This window comes from Tachypleus tridentatus, chromosome 7, assembly GCF_004210375.1.
Source record: "Tachypleus tridentatus isolate NWPU-2018 chromosome 7, ASM421037v1, whole genome shotgun sequence".
NCBI lineage: Eukaryota > Metazoa > Arthropoda > Merostomata > Xiphosura > Limulidae > Tachypleus > Tachypleus tridentatus.
This window is the reverse complement of record NC_134831.1, coordinates 157456142-157474066: the sequence shown is the minus strand read 5'-3', so window position 1 is coordinate 157474066 and position 17925 is coordinate 157456142. Positions and strand designations below refer to the sequence as shown.

General features: G+C 33.3%; 1 protein-coding gene across 1 annotated transcript; it reads left to right on the top strand.

Annotated features, from left to right (window-relative positions):
* The first annotated feature begins 366 nt into the window (after positions 1-366).
* Positions 367-17891, top strand: LOC143256990 (apicoplast pyruvate carrier 1-like). The gene is made up of 10 exons (XM_076515015.1): positions 367-494; positions 1757-2017; positions 7841-7967; positions 8585-8712; positions 10376-10502; positions 11352-11660; positions 12018-12140; positions 12942-13151; positions 13467-13566; positions 17457-17891. The coding sequence occupies exons 2-10, from the start codon at positions 1758-1760 to the stop codon at positions 17498-17500; spliced, it is 1428 nt and encodes a 475-aa protein (XP_076371130.1). The 5' UTR covers positions 367-494; position 1757; the 3' UTR covers positions 17501-17891.
* The last annotated feature ends 34 nt before the right edge of the window (positions 17892-17925 follow it).

Below are 17925 nucleotides of genomic sequence, written 5' to 3'. Positions count from 1 at the left end.
ATGTACAAATGATGGCTACGTTTTCGTACTTTTATGCCTACTACCATACAAAGTCAACTCAAACAGGATACATTGTCTTCTATATTTGATGTAGCACTTCCAGAGAAGGAGTTATATATCCTCTTTTATACGATACCACTGTCGTCATTTTGGCATAATGTTTAATGTTTTGCAATAACTGATGTCTTGAAAAATGTTTCCACAAATCTGTTGTTTTTTCTTTGTGCATTCTAATATGTAGAGGGATATAGCGGGACTTGTATAAAAGTACAATATATGTAACACATGCATAAATACCACCTGCACTTCAGAACTTTTTAAATAGTAAGCATGCGCACACTTTGAACACATTGTTATATAAGACGAAATACGAATTGAGTAAAAGTTATCTCCATTCTTGTGAATTAACTGGATTTTTTAATTTAGTTAGCTGTGTTATGTTGGTTCATGATTAAAACTTATTTATTAGAAAGAAGGAAATAAAAGCGGTTTCTGTAAGTAAATCTGTTTTACATATTTTTAACATAGGTAAAAAGTAATTCACAACAATAACAATTCAAGCCTTACAAATTGTAGATATTGAGCTCGTTTTATGATAATTTATTCTTAATTAATTTTACAGAGTTAATAAATATTTACTGTTTACATTAATTTAATATACACTTATTTTCTTAGGTATCAATTTACTATTCGGCGTTCAATTTTTATTAGTTAAAACCTTATCTTTACTTTTATGATAACCAGTTTGTTGTTTAGACATCTTTTGCTTTTGTTAAATTGTACGAAGTTTCTGATTCTAATTTGCTTTTTAATTCACGCTTTTGTGTTTTTACATGTTATAGTTTATTTAAACCAAATCTATCGTTTAAACAAGCTTAAGAAAGCCCATGATTTAATGTAATGCTATCATAATCCATACTGAGTTATATGTATTATATCAAAATCTAAATTTAGCTTTTAAGTAAACCGTATGGTGGAAACCATATTTAATATTACAGCCAAAGCTCTTCGTAACACTAGTTCATGGTTCTTATATCTGATGCAGATTTTCTGTTCGTGCAAAAACTTTTGCACTAAATGCATATACATACTCAAACATCCAGATATATTGTGTATTGCCTCACTTTCTATTATGCGGTATTATGTTACGGTTTATTTTGACCAAACTATTCTCCAACTCCCATACTGATGGGTACGGTTGCGTTGAGTGCTTATATTGGATCACAAGATATCCTAAATGAGTTACTATATAATATTTTTTGCTTCCATTGGTAACATTAAAGAGTATATTATTCGAAATGTTATCCTGTGACTCCACAGCCGTAAACAATTATATTAAATATATGCCAATTTGGCACAGTTTGCTTATGTGGTGACACTCCACAACAAAACGTTCTTACAAAATGCAACAAACCTTGTATATTATGTATCGAGGCCTAAATTTTATAATATAAAGAACGCTGACTTCTTATTTTATTTATCAAAACAAACATCGCATAAAATTGATTGATTCTACAAAAACAAAATTTTAACGTCAAATGTACTCTTCCTTTTATATCTATGATTCTATAATGCCGAAGAATTGTTTCAAAAGTTTGGCATCACAGTTAAGAGTGAATATTGGAGACATATTTTACAATTGTAATTCTTTTGTTGGTTGGATGCATTTGTTTTCAATGTTATCATACATATTACAACTTTTCTATGTATTTTTAATGAACAAAGTACTAGCATTATTCGTATATCAAATCAATAGAATGGACGTTCGACCCTTGATATCAGTTGCTGGATGTTTCCTGATTTATCTGGCAGTTGGTACAATACTAACGTTTGGAAACCTTACTCCTTACTTAACTTCTTACCTGAGAGCAAGAGTCAAGAAGGACATAACATATGAAGAAACTAGTTGGATTTTCTATGCATTTATCTCTACGTGTTCAATGCTTTATTTTGGAGGCAAACTAGGTGGGGTCATTGGACGTCGTTGGACCATAATTATTGGTTCCTGTATTTTTAGGTAAGACGTACACTCATATACGTTTTATCAAAAATGACCGATAAAACAAAGTCATGAAAGTAAACTACTATAATATATAACAACAACATACCTGTAAATAGCCACAGTCACAGTAAACTTATACTAACACAGAAACACCATTTGAGATTTAACTGGAAGAGAAGGACACATTTTTACTGAAGTTCAAAGGCTATTACAGACAAATCGATTTTATGAAGTGAAAACTGGAAAAAAATGATTGTCGCTTTTCATGTATTCATTTGTTTATGTTAATGAATATAATCTTATAAGCCTTTGTTTGTTTGCTTAATGTATGTTAGGGACCGTGTGTATATGAAAATATAATCCTATGCCTCCCTGTTTCTGTATGTTTTAAGATGTTCAATTCAACATTTGTTTCGTTATAATTTTGTTAACAGTTCATTTATTATTCTTTCTATTGTTTATTTCAACTACCAAGTATTTGTTATATTAAAGTGCCGGCTCACCTTCTGGCTAGGTAACACTCCAATATTTGTGTATATAATATATAAAGACAAGAGCTTCGACGAGGATTGACGTATAGATATTAACGTGAACAATTATGTGAATTAGTTAGTCGTATGAGGTGTTACTTTGTGATCTAACCACTGAATAGAAACCGTGCCTAAAGCTTAAATCAGGTTAATTCACGACAAATTATTGTTGATTGTTACTCGATATTTTTAGTGCTCTTGAAGATATTTTTGAAATTATAATTTTTCTTCTTCTGGTTACTTTAGCTCACTCCTTCATTTATTGAAAAAAGTATCGATATTGATATATATGGTGTATTAGTCATTAACGGTAATGTCACGCTTTGGTGAGCCGCGCTTTTTTATGTTTTCATTTTGTTTGTAGCACATATTTGTATCAGTCAGTTACAATATTAGTATACGTGTGTGTAAAAATAATTGTATACGCCTGTATTTATGTATTTATTGTAAGTTTTGTGCATATGTAAAAGCAAACAGCGCGAAACTGATAATATGAAATTAACATTTGTTGCACTACTGCGGTGCTACAAACAAAAAACATTAACATGAAATCTCTGTTCCGGACAGGAAAAGAGTTTTTGGAAAATGCAAGAACTAACTTTTTCATTACCTTCTAAACTCGATCTGTATTTTCTATAGATCATACATCCGTTTTTCTAAAGACTAAATGATCTTAATTCAATAATTTTCCATCTTTCGCGATGTACAGGGAAGACAGATTTAATATCATTGCACGGTTTTAGACCAGACATATGCGTTTTCTTAACATTTTGCGGATGTATAATTGTGTAACAAACTAATAATCTTATGCTATTAAGCTAATGTGTTGTCATATATTAGTTTTTGTTTTTAAATTGGGATACTTCCTGGAGGTCTCTTAACGTTAAAGTGGAGATAGTTCATGAAAGTTAAGAATAGAGAAACTCAATTGAATGGCTCAATACAAATATGAGTAATTTGTGATGATTGAGTTCAATAAGTTGGGAAATAATAAAATTATTTACTAACATAAGTGCGAGTTGTTGTGTTTATTTTGTTGTTTAGTCATTCGATCAATTAACTCTGAAATTCTACAATTATATTTATCAGAAAGTTAGGCCTATATTCGTTAAGAAGCTTTGGTGAAAAGCTTATGTAATTTAAATTAGGCTTACAAGTGAAGATAGTTGTAGTGAACGTTTGCTGAAGAAATGCCTTAATTTGTTTTCATTACGTAGATTGAAATCGACATTATCTTACTAAATAATGAAAAAATGAACAACAACAACACTTAATGATAGAACACATTTAAACAGTGGTGGTAGCTACGGGATAATTCTGATGAAAATAAACTAAACCTTCGATAAATTTGAAAGGAAATAGCATAATGCGTATATGTTTGTGTGAGTTTTTGTTTAGCAAAGCCACATAGAGTTATCTGCTGAGCCCACCGAGGGAAATCGAGTCCAGGATTTTAGCGTTATAAATCTATAGACCTACCAGCAGGGGGCCAGCATAATAGAAGAATAATTTAGCAGTGTAAGACTAGAGGGAAAGCAGGTAGTCATCAACAACCACCGCCAACTCTTAAGCTACTCTTTTACTAACGAATAGTGAAATTGATTGTAACATTACAACGTCCTCACGGCTGAAAAAACGAACATGTTTGGTGCGACAGGGATTCGAACCCGCGAATTTTAGATTACAAATCTAGCGCCTTAACCATCTCGCCGTGCCAGGCCGACTAGAAACTTATTGAGAGTAAACAATTTAGCCCGATAGAGTGAAAAACGGCAAGGAATTTATTGGTCTGGTGACCGTCTCAGTAGAAGTGAAGATTTATCAAGAACCTCTATAATGAAGTGGCTAACAGAGCTTTGATAATATTGTTGGTAGGTCTAGCAGATACAACCAAACTCTGTAGTAAGTTTTGATGGGTTAATGGCTGAATCAGCTTTCATGGATTCAACAAATAAAAAATATTATCGTTGGAGTCATGAAAGCAAGAAACCATAAATTCCGATCCAGTTATGGATGGGTAATAGTAACAGGTGAAAGTAAACAGGTAATACTTTCATATCACAGACTATCAGGCTCAGTCACCATTGGGTCAAACTGTACAAGGTCTGATGTCAAATCCTCACACAATAATAGTTTACTCGCACACTTACTAGAGCCATATGACCAGAGGCGTGGAGATATTCTAGATGATCAATGTCGGATATTACGTAACTTACTACCTTCTTCAGCATACCTTATGACTTAGGCCAAATTAATAAAATATCTCATAAGATTGATACTAGATATGCAGCCCCAATATTTAGGACATACTGAAGCTTTTGAGGAACTAAAGGCTAGGCATGGCCAGGTTGGCAGGGCGCTCGACTCGCAATCTAAAGTTGGGGCTGGAATTACTGTCCCACCAGTCAGCCATTTCAGCCATTGGGACGTCATAATGATACGATTAATAACACTATTCGTTGTTAATGAGTAGCCCAAGGTGAGTGGCGATGACTAGTCTTTCACTGCTACAGTAGTGACGGCTAACGCAAATAGCTCTTCACAAAATTCAAATCAAACCAGTCATGAAGAAATAACATTGCTCATGAAACTGCAAATAATTCAAATAACATTTCTCACAGCCTTGGACGGAACCTTATAATTGTGTGAGAATAAGGAATGCAAACACTGTGAAAAGAGAGAAGCACAAGATAATAGAAACAAACAACCTTAATTACTGACAAAAGCGGTAAATAGATAGATAGAACAATCACAGCAGCTGAATTAATTATAAAAATGTAAAACAGTTTTAGATCTAAAGGGTTTTGTAAGTCGTTATTGGTCAAGCGGTGTTTAGCTATGTGTAGACTTTCGTAATATATAGGTCAAGATTTGAAGATCCCGTGATGATTATAGTGAAATAATTAAATGAGATACTGTGATCTGTGGTTTCAGAAGGTGTACGAATGGATGAGTAACTAGGTTTTAGGAGTAAAACACTGGTTTTATCAGATACTCCTTAATGTTCACTAAATTCAGTAATTCCTGAACGTTTTAAGTGGTGTTTCGTTTTACCAAGGTACGTGACTTTACAGTCATTACACATATATTTATACACGAGATATGAACGTGGAAGTTTAGGTACTTCATCTTTACACTGAAATAAGTGTTTAATGTGGAGTTTAGATCTGTATAGAGACCCGGCATGGCCAGGTGATTAAGACACTTGACTTGTAATACAAGCGTCGCGGGTTCCAATCACCGTCACACCAACTATGCTCGCCCTTTCAGCCATGGAGACATTATAATGTGACGGTCAATCCCACTATTCATTGGTAAAAGAGTAGCTCGAGAGTTAGCGGTGGGTAGTGATGACTGGGCGCCTTCCCTCTAGTCTTGCACTGTGAAATTAGAGATAGCTAGCTCGAAATTCAAACAAACAAAAGATCTGTATATTATTCTAAGCTCAATGTGAGGAAGAAAGGTTTTATTATGAAGAGAGTTGTTTTTAATTGGTAGATATTTCGAATCTATGAAAGGAAGGGATATAACGAGGGGAAATTTGGAAACAGTGTGAACATTGGCTGCTGGTTGAAATTTGGTGTTAAGAAATTGCGTGTAATCTTCTTGTATAATCAGTCGTGTTTATGTAAAAAGGTAATTTTTTGGTGTAAAATAAAATAGTTAGAACAATGATGTAATCAGATTACATTTGGAAAAATTGGGAATAAGACTACTGAAATTAATGTAGAGGTCAGTAAAAGATCTTTTATGATAAACGGAAGTAGAAAAGTGTTTACCGTTTTTGGTAATCTTTACATCTAAGAACAGTAAAGAATAATTTTCTTCGAATGTGGATGATAATTTGATATTGGGGTGTTAAAAATTAAGGTAAGAAAGGTACTTGGAAACTTAGTTTGATTTTTGAAACAGTAAGAAAGTATCATCAATGTCGTGTTTGTAAAGGACAGATGTCAGTTTTCTAGACACTTGAGTTCGTGATAGCATAGGAAGCTATTGGTTATCGTCGGATCCAGCAGGGATCCAATAGCAATTCCATTTACCTGGCCATAAATTACATAACTGAAGAAGAAATTGTTTGAAACCAAAGTAATGTTCAGTGTCTGTGGGAAAGAGGAGGTCCATGATTAAATTTAAAGTTTCAACATATGGGATATTAGTATATAGAGATTAATTATTAAAACTGGTCATAGCATGGTGATCAATAGAGGAAATTTTAGAAATTTCAGAAGCAAAGATGAAAGAATCGGTAACCATAAATTCATTCAAGGTGAGAAATTTTAGGATAGGAAATATAAATTTAGACAGCTTGCAATTGCAAGATCCTACAGGTGATAGAATAGGGCGGAGAAAGCATCCAGTTTTGTGTACTTTGAGTAGGCCATAAAAGATGATGTGTTTGGTGTCACGTGAAGCACTTTGTTGAAAGGTCGTTTCAGAAATAATATTTTGACTTTTAAAGGACTTGAAGAAATGTAAGAACTCATCATCTCTCTTAATGGTTAAGGGTAACAAGCCTGTACCCAGTTTATATTAAAGTTGCAAGGGTGCTGAGTTGGTAGTTTATTTTATTAACATACTCAGAGTTTTTTTCATAATAACAATCCCATTGTCTTTGTATGATATAGTAACTATAATGTATTTGTTTCTAGACACAGTTTTAAGGACTTGTAGTTTAGCATCGTTTAGTGGAGAGGTAAGACGATAGAGTTATATCTGTGGAATGAGGAAAAGACAATGCTTTTTATAAGCTAACAATGGAAAGACAATAAGGACCCTGCGAGCTTTTTTCATATTTGTAAATATAATTAACATATTTTGAGATCAGGAATGCTAAAGTTAGAACGTTTGACTAGAGTTTGTTTACAAACACCATCAAATTGAGGATCATTCAGATTAAATATTACATTATCAGGTTTTAAACTTGGAGTGAAGGGGAACAAAGTCGCAGCTTTTAGGAGTTTCTGTTTCGAACTTGTTCCCGCATGGCTTTATTATTTTCTGGTTATTCTTATGGATTAAGCATGTGAAATATACAAAATCAGTGTACGAAACATACTTTCAAATGTCTTGGTGTAGGCGTTGTAGGTTAGATATATGTTGTTGGTAGTGCTTGGGTTCTTCCCATAGAAACAGTTGTTGGTATGCAGGGGCGTTCCGATGTTTATCATTTGTATAACCAGCATATTGTAGTTAAACAGAACTTTTAATCTTTGTTCTAAATGTAACTTGTTAGCCATTTTATTAGTCCTCGTTTAAAATATAATGACGCATTTATTCACGTTATAAACATATTTCAATCTGTTAGCTTTGGCATAGCAGTGACGTACTGGAGTATACAACATAGCCTGGAAGCGACTATAATTACTTATGGAGTCATTGATTCTTTGGGACTTCTCTTTTGCTTTGGTCACCCCATAGTAACTGCTATAGAAGTGAGTACAACTGTTAAAAATATACTTACGAAAAATAAAAGAAAGCTTATCTTAAATATTAATTTCCACCTTTTAATAAATTAGAAAGTATCATTTAACAACTTTACTTTAATCACTAGAAACGTCATTTAAATAAATAAATATATGTATAATATATTAAAAACATATCTATGAAAACTATTCACAATCTGTGGATACGTTCCCTTTGAAATTTAATCTAGAACGTAAACATGTTTATATATATATACAAATCAATATTGTTAGTATATAGTTATTCTAGTCTTTGATTCTGAGAAAACGTTTTTAGTTCTTGAATTCAATTGTACTTGTACAAACTTCACGAGAGTGGTCTAGTTATTATTCTACTTAGAATATAGGTACAGGTGTCGTTTGTGTGTAGGTGAGGTTTGTTTTTATTTTATTATAAACGTCTGTATACTTCGTGTGTATTTATGATACACTGGATGTGTTTACTGATATAAATACCGAACATTGTCACTAATGAGCATTTACTATGTAATTCGTATAATATAATTTCAAGCTTGTAAGATCCATTAACATTCAAATTTTGTGCTTAAAAATACAGTTGTTGAAATAACTATCAAATCCTTCAACAGTGGTTTCCTACCAAGAAAGGCCTCGTGACAGGGATAGTGACTTCAGGGTTTGCTTTAAGTCCTCTCCTTATGAATAGTGTACAGACATTCTTTGTGAATCCTAGTAATCTCCAACCTGCTTCTGATGGGTAAGTTACAAGTTTCTGTAAACTTATGTGATGTTTCTTGAAATAAAAACATAAACTATTTAATTAAACTTTCTAGTGCTTTATTTCACGTTCTTCTTCTAAGTCATCAAAACTCTTATTATAGAATACCACAAAATAACATTTTTACATTATTTAAGATGAAATTCTTCGAAAGCACCGTTAAAGGCATAAAGTCATGGTTTTTAACAAATAAAGTTGTTAGTTTCTACTTTTATATAAATAGTTAATAACCCAAAGAAAATTTTTGTAAGTTTGTACAATAACTTTATAAGTTGTGTGTCATATATTGCTCATATATTAAATTTTTGTAATTTGTAAATGTTAAATGTTAGCTGTTGAAAGCTAAATGATATTTTAGCTAACAACCTGAATGAAGGTATTCCTTGATAACGAGAAACCCACTTGAAATAAAAGTGTATCTCAGAACGGCTGTTATAGGTATTAATACTTTTATTGATAAGAAAAGAACAACGTTTCAGCCTTCCTAGGTCATCTTCAGGTTAACAAAGATAGAGTTTGAATGTGACCGTTGACGGACACATGTCTTGGGGACGAGAGTATAAACGGGTACCAGATTGTAGGGGCGCTGCAGGTGGATGTTAAATTGTTAATTAGTATAGGTATAAAGGTGTTCCTTTATGTTGATTCAATTTTGGTTTTAGTTGCTGTATAAGTAGGCTTTTTTAATTTTGCGTTTGTTTATATTTGTTTTCCACTTAGTATCTGGAAGTTTTTAAAATTATGTTGTGTTTGATTTGCAGTGTTCAAAATTCAAAAACGTGTGAAGATGTTTTTATTTTGTGTTCTTTGAATCTAGTTTACTTTATCCTGATTGTTTCTCCAATATAGAAGTCGTGGCAGTTGTTGCATTATATTTAATAAATTATGTTGGTGTTGTGTTTGTCCGTGTAGTTTTTACATAGTATAAACTTTAGTTTTGTACCTGGTTTTTGAATAAATTTGGTGTTTACTAGAACGTTTTGTTATAAGCTTTTTTTCCAAATATTGGTTATTTTTTAGCTGATGTCGGAAACACATGGTATGCACCAGAGTAAATATTTGTAGCTTGTCGTTTCTTGGAAATTGTTATTGTTTGTTTATTGTTGATCTAGGTGTATGCGTATAATTTTTTCAACGGGTTTCGGAGGAAATTTTGTTGATTTCATCCTTAATTTTATCGTGTGAACATAGTCCTGTGGCTGTGTATATTTTGTTTCTTAATATGTTGAGTTTTTGTTTTGTTTCATGTGCTGAGTCCAATGGAATGTATACTGGATTATAAATAAAAGTGTTAATACCTCTACCAGCCGTTCTGAGATACGTGAAGGAAGAGATATTAAAAACACAAATGTTATATCGCATATGCAACTGAAGCTATCATTTCCTTATGTGTTGTATGTATTACTTTTGATAGGTTGTTTCACTGTTTATAGTTAAGTCCAAAAAAACCTAATCAGTTATTCGTACTGTGACCATCACATGTATCTGAATTTGGTTTCTAGGGTCGTAAGTCCTCACTAGGCGGCCTAGCACTTTTCAACATCATATCGTCGTATTAAATTAATTGGTAAACCAGTTTACTTTTCCATTAACGAATATTTCTAAATGTTTAATTAATAGATTAACGGTTAATATTTTTCAGGTTTTTTTACAACGATGAAATTTTAGAAAGTGTTCCAGTTTTGTTTCTGATAATGGGAAGTGTTGTTGGTGGTATTCTCCTGGTTGGGTTGCTTATGTACAAAGAATTACCAAGACAATTAAACCAGGTTAGACGAGTTGGATTAATCAAGTTTACTATTGTATTTTAGACTCCAAAGCTAGTTCACATCAAATGATTAATTTACAGCAAGACATATTGCATTTCTGAAGATACATCTTCTTAATGATGGCCTCTTCTAAATAACTATGTTTACCTTCTGCTCAGAATCATATCGGTTGGATAATGAACACAAAACTAGATAATTCGTAAATACATTGGTAACATTAAATAAAGTTTATCTCTCATTACATTACAGATGGCTGTAGTAGGTCTTCGCTTGTTTCATATCGCATTGTTCGTTTTTTTAGCAAAGTTACAATAAACTATCTGCTGTGTTCACCTCGGGGAATCGAGCCCCAAATCTTAACGTTGTAAGTCCATATGAGTACTGTTGTTTCACCAGAAGATTACAATGTTTGCAACACTTTCAAGTAATATTGATACATTTATGAATGTGCGTAAAAAATTTGGGTAACAACAGTAAACACGAAATTTCATCGAAATACATTTCTTTAGTAATATCATTTTGTTGTTCTATTTTAAAGAATTTGGCTACTTTTGATAACAAATGCAGTAGTAATACTTTATTACTCAATAGAAATATTGACATCTAAATCTAAAGATGTGAATCAGCGATGTAAGATGTGCTACTGGATAGAAACATTGATTAAATTACAACAAATTACTAAAGAAGCTTAGCCAGAATTTAGTGTAAATGCACTGTTGAGTTTCGTAAGAAAATATTTCCTTAGTCAGGTAGTTAAAAACTAGAAAAAGTTTCTACGTCTATTTTTAACTATATTGTATTGTCTGTTTGCATACATAGAAAACAATTGTATTCATATTTGTAATGCAGGAAGAAACAATATCCAGTGAAATAACTAATGTGTACGAAACTTCAAGGCAATCGTGTAGTAAAGAAATTAGTGAATCAGTTACGAAAGATTTGGACTGCATAACAACAATAAACAACAAAAAAGTATGTGCATCATTAGAAGAAGATTCAGCAGATTTGAAAGTTGATGACAAACAACCGTACAGTAATTATGGAGTTGAACTTCATGTGTCACCAAAAGAGGCTCTGAAAATGAAAGAATTTTACCTTTTATCGATAGTTTGTATTTGTTCCTTTTACCCATACATGTTTATGAATGTTTTTTATAAGGTAAGTTTATGTATTTTTCTTAGCACCTTTGAAGTTTTGAGCATGAACTCTCAAAACTAGGATTTACATTAAAAATATGATTGTTATTGTGGACATAAACTATCGTGAGATATGGAATTGAAACAAAATCTTATGTTCGAAACCACCGATTTTAGCGTTCAAATCTAATATCAAATAAGAAAAACTTGTAATTACAAACTAAATACCAACAACAAGACTATGTTGAGGCATTTTCACCGAAGTGGTTACAGAATGTTCTTTAATATTTGAAAAATGCATTATAGTATTAATACGTTTTCCATACGCCATTGTGTACTATAGAAACAAAAAAACAAAGGCTTTCATACTATTTTTCAGACGTATGGACAGACATTTATACAAGATGACACGTTTTTATCCATAACTGGTTCTGTAGCAGGAGCTATTCATGCCGTCAGCCGAGTGATCATTGGTTTAATTCAGGACAAAATATCTTACAAGGTAAGAATGCTTAAGGAGAAATCATTTATGTTGTTATTATAATTATAAAATATTGTTTAGTGTGTAAAGGGGGCCCGGCATGGCCAAGCGTGTTAAGGCGTGCGACTCGTCATCTGAGGGTCGCGGGTTCGCATCCCCGTCGCGCCAAACATGCTCGCCCTTTCAGCCGTGGGGGCGTTATAATGTTACGGTCAATCCCACTATTTGTTGGTAAAAGAGTAGCCCACGAGATGGCGGTGGGTGGTGATGACTAGCTGCCTTCCCTCTAGTCTTACGCTGCAAAATTAGGGACGGCTAGCACAGATAGCCCTCGAGTAGCTTTGTGCGAAATTCAAATTCAAAAACAACCAGTGTGTAAAGGGTGCACAACATATATGGCTTCTAGGTAAAATAGATGGCTCACAACGCTACAGTTTAGGTCTCAATAACAACATATCCAACTGTTTGATTTGCACTTGAAGCGAAATTAGATCCCCATAAAAAACAGTCAGATATATGGAAACAATGAAAATTGTTTTGTCAAAAATACAACACTGTTTCGAGAGACTGTTTAAAATAATTTAATGGAAGGCTAAAAAAATGATTATCCGAACATCAACATAGATACCTGGATAGCCAACTTCATAAATAGTCTAGTTTTGTCTCTAAAAATAAGAATATGCATGAAGTTGTACAAACTTAACACATTATAAAATATTTCGATGTTTATCTACTTTTGTTTCAGGCTACTTGTATTTTTAATTCGTTTTTAGCTTCAGTATTATTTAATTACAATATATATATAAATTGTATGCTTTTCAGTTAACGATTCTTTTCCTGCTGGGAATAATGACAGTATTGCTGTTCACTCTGGTGACGACACCTTATGGAGGAAAAGTGATGTATATGATCTGGATTTGTGGACTGTTCACTACATTTGCTCTTACTTTTGTCTGTATTCCGGCTGCTGTTGCTGAAGTTTTTGGAACGAAACATACTGCTGAAATTTTTGGGATGGTATTTTTTACATCAGTAAGTGTAGAGCAAAGAATAACGACAAGTTGAGAAGTCATCATAATGTCAATAATTTTATTACTAAATCAAAACTGATATTCAAGTAAATTTTTCGTTAAAGAAACTATTTGTCTGCTTAGAAAGGTTAGTTCAGTCATTTGATTTATATAGATTAGTTGTTTTTTTAAAGTTCAGTCTCTTAATGAAGGTTTAATTGCATTAAAAATATTACATTCTGGATTTGAAAATATCAGAAATGTAGTTGATAATTTACTGTAAAACATAAGATAAGCCTTTCGTAGTTGAGCTAATATTTTATGTATTTTATTTCAGACAGTATCATTTTTTCTGTGGTCTATAGTTCTTCATCACCTTACTCTTTCTTTGGGATGGTTTGCTGTGTTTTGTGTGACAGCATCTGTTTCTTTCGTAGGTAAGATATGCCAGAATTAGTTTGTTCGCTTTGCCATTCATAGTGACGAGAAATTTACTTGAAGTTAAAATATATTTTAAAGTTGTCTGGTTTTTCGTTATCATGAATTATTTCACCGCGGCGATTATTCAAGATGTGTAAGTCTCTAGTGTTTCTTTGTTTACTGTGTATCTGTTTAAATTCCATGATGACTGAGCTTGCTTACATAACCTTAAGGCCAACCGTACATGTTAGTATGATTCTAACGAAACTAAGAATGTTAATTCAAAACATTGTCGCTATAAAAAATGACATTTATCTTATCCAACAGGTCGAAACGAAAAACGAATCCATAGTTTTGTGAAAGTAAAAGTATCGAAGAATTTTAATCAGGGTACAAACATTATCTGTAACTTAAAGAAAAAAACTGATAAAAACTATGTTAAAATCAAAATACAAATAACTTAATGACTTTATACACATCCACAGCAACCAATTAGCAACCCTTATAGAATTCACTACCACCAAAACTAACTTTATGTTCAAAGACCAAAACTACTTACAAATAAATGGCTCAAGTATGGGTAATTACACATTACCAATTCTAACCAACATTTTCATGATACAGATTGGATTTCAAGCGATAAATTAAGCTTTACAGCCACCACTATACTGGTACAGATATGCTGACGATACAACTGCTGGATTCATATCTACAGAACACACTCGTAGTTTTTTCAACCACATTAACTACATTCACCCCAACATTAAGTTTACCTGTGAACAGAAGAAAACTAACCAAATAAAATTTCTCAATCTCAAGGTCACAAGAATCGATACAAAATTCGAAACTGAAATCCACAGAAAAATCACCCATACTGGATTATACATTTCCTGGGACTCAGAACATGAAAAAAAACACAAAAACTCAGCCTATTAAGAAAACAAATAAACACAACCACAAAACTATGCCCACATGACAAAATTAATGACGAAATCAACAAAATAAAACAACAGTTTATCAACATCAACAAATGTCCTTCAAAAACCGTAGAAAAAACTATACATACACACACATAGACCACCAACACAGTCAACAAGAAATAAACAATAATAAACTTAACGAAACAACTACCTATAAAACCTTACACCGTTAAATCTGATATATTCCCGGTATTAGCGATAAAATAAACAACATTAAGAAAACTTTAGTAAAACACAACATTCCTGAAAATACTAAATTCATTCAAAATCCAGGTACAAAACTGAAATCCGTACTGTGTAAAAATTTCACTGACAAACATAACACCAACATTATCTATAAAATACAATACGAGGGCTGTTCAAAAAATACGCAAACTGTTTGAATTGCGCGGCTCCAGTTGGTTTCAGAGGAATCCGCTTGGTGTCGCTAGGTTTGCACAGATCAGCTGATTACGACGCCATTTCTTGATTGCAGATATCTTCATTTGTGTATTAGCTACGCGGTTTTAAGTGAAGTGCGATTTTTTCGTTTGGCGGATTTCAGAATGAATGACCTGAAGGAGCAACGACTTGCTGTGAAATTTTGTGTTAAACTTAGAAAATCTGCGACTGAAACTTTTGCTATGCTTAACACGGCTTACGGTGATGTTGCTATGAAGCGTACGGCATGTTTCAAGTGGCATAAACGTTTTAAGGATGGTCGACAGTCCATTGAAGATGATGAGCGTCCTGGACGTCCTTCCAAATCAACTGACGACCCACACGTCGACAAAATCAACACCCTGGTGCGGGCAAATCGACGTCTGACTGTCAGGGACCTTGCTGAAGAGTGTGGGATATCAGTTGGATCTTGTTACAAGATTTTGACTGAAAAATTGAAGATGCACCGCGTTGCTGCAAAATTCAGCCCTAAGAGCTTGTGAGTTTTTTGGCCAAACACTCGATCACTGTTCTTCCCCACCCCCACCCCCTACTCACCTGACCTTGCTCCTTGCGATTTTTTCTTGTTCCCCAAACTCAAAAGATCCTTGAAAGGAAGAAGATTTGAGACGATTCCCGAGATTAAGGCAAATGCGACGAAGGAGCTGGAGGACATTACAAAAGAAGCGTACCAGGACTGTTTCAACAAGTGGAAACACCGTTGGGATAAGTGCGTGCGTTGGGGAGGAGAGTACTTTGAAGGGGTCCCAGACCTGTAACTTCTAAATAAAGTACATTTTGTTTTATGACGTCAGTCCGCGAATTTTTTTAACAGACCTCGTACAACGACTGCCTGGCTTCTGTATCGGAAAAACAAGCATGTAAAAAATGAAACCCAGATTTAATGAACTACAAAAAAAACAACATATTCGCACATTTCAGAACACCACAAGTCATAGAATTATAGCATAACAATAGAAACCACCAACATACTAAATAGGGAAACAAATGTAAACAAACGCAAAATCAAAGAAGCCCTACTTATACAAGAACTCAAACCAAAATTGAACCAAAAAAAAGGAACACCTTTATACTCACATAAATTCATCATCTAACCGCAACGCTCATACAATCTCGTACCCGTTCACACTCTCAACCCTGTGACAGGCGCTCAGCAACGGTCAATTGCAAACTCTCTTTATTAACCTAAAGATGACATAAGAAGGTCAAAACGTTAATTAAAGTTTTAATACCCACACCAGCCGTCTATACAATGCATTTTATTTGCTTTTACTGTACTTCAATACAGTTTATTTTATTTTTTCATGATTTATTTCACTAGTACATTTCCTCTATATATGAGATCAAACTATAGAGCCGTGAGATTAAAAAGACACTTTACGTAACTGAACTCATGGTTTAATATTTTCGTGTAAAGGTATTGGACATATCTCTGTTGGAAAAGAGAAAAAAAATCTATATTTTAGCAGGTTTAGTTTTGGAGTTCAAATCAGGTTTGTTGTTATAAAGAAAAATAATTGAATAAATATCTGACTCACAAATCCACTGAACAGCTTACGTTTAAATTATCGAGCTATAAAACATGGGAAAACCTCAAAATTATTTGTATCCTAGCTCGATTAATTAAGTCTGATATTGAATGACACGCGTCGTAAATATGCTTGTTTGTTTTTAGAATTTCGCGCAAAGCTACATGAGGGCTTTCTGCACTAGCCGTCCCTAATTTAGCTGTGTAAGACTAGAGGGAAGGCAGCTAGTCATTACCACCCACCGACAACTCTTGGGCTACACTTTTACTAACGAATAGTGGGATTGACCGTAACATTATAACGCCCCCACGGCTGAAAGGACGAGCATGTTTGATACGACCAGGATTCGAACCCGTGACCCTCAGATTAGGAGTCGAACGCCTTAACCCACCTGGCCATGCTGGGCAACAAGGATGGCAGTTAGTCATCATCACCACTTGCAAACTCTTGTGCTACTCTTTTACCAAAGAATAGTGGGATTGACCGTAACATTATAACGCCCCCACAGCTGAAAAGGCGAATATGTTTGGTATAATTGTGATTCGAACCCGCATCCTTCAGATTTCGGATCGAGAGTTCTAACCATCTGACTATACTGGGCCGTCGTAAGTGATGTATATTTTGAACATAAGATGGTTAGAACACTATTATACACACTTTTTTCTTTGAGCCTAAGTGTGGAAAAAAAGAGCAAAAGTAGTAATAAAATTATACAGAATATGATACTGCTGCCTTGTGACGATTATAATTATGAATGTGTTTTTCATTACGAAAGAGAGTTTTAGTGAGTATTAGGAAACATTGACTATGGTATTGATTCAGTCTCACATACACTACTTCTATGATATAAATTATAATAAAACACTTTACGTATTAATGAACATAGGTTTTGTGATTGTGTAAAGGAAAAGCTACTTTTAATTTAATTTTCATATGTCTGTTTTCGTTTTTTCATAGGGATACTTGTAACTATACTTTTTTCTGAGACCAACCATACATAACCATCAGTATCAAGCAGTTTTCACGGAGGAAAATGACGGTCTTCCTACACAACTACTAAATATCACAAGTGAATTTCTTTGGCATTTGTCACTTCTCATATTTTTCAAGTTATTGATTTCAGACAACCTACATTTTCCGTGTAATATTTATGTAATAAATAATTATAATATTTTCTACTTTCTCGCTATTATGATAAAGACTTCTACCTTTTTAAAGCACAGTAAGATAAATTGCTGTTCATTACATGTTTCCCAAAAACCAGATTAATAAACTGCAAAGTTATCGGATAATGTTTGACTTTAAAATTCAAATATTTTTGAAGTTGTTTTTTTTCTTTTATAATATGTTAACGTAATGTTAATGTTAATGTAGATGTTTGTTTTGTCAAGTTCATGGTTAGAATTTTTAAATTTTCATAAAACCT

What these genes read in the sequence shown, in the direction of transcription:
- LOC143256990 (XM_076515015.1), top strand. Translation starts at nt 1,758, where the DNA reads ATGGACGTTCGACCCTTGATATCAGTTGCTGGATGTTTCCTGATTTAT. An exon ending in CTCCAACCTGCTTCTGATGG is followed by an intron (nt 8,713 to 10,375) that starts GTAAGTTACAAG and finishes AATATTTTTCAG; the next exon opens with GTTTTTTTACAACGATGAAA. An exon ending in AGCATCTGTTTCTTTCGTAG is followed by an intron (nt 13,567 to 17,456) that starts GTAAGATATGCC and finishes GTTTTTTCATAG; the next exon opens with GGATACTTGTAACTATACTT.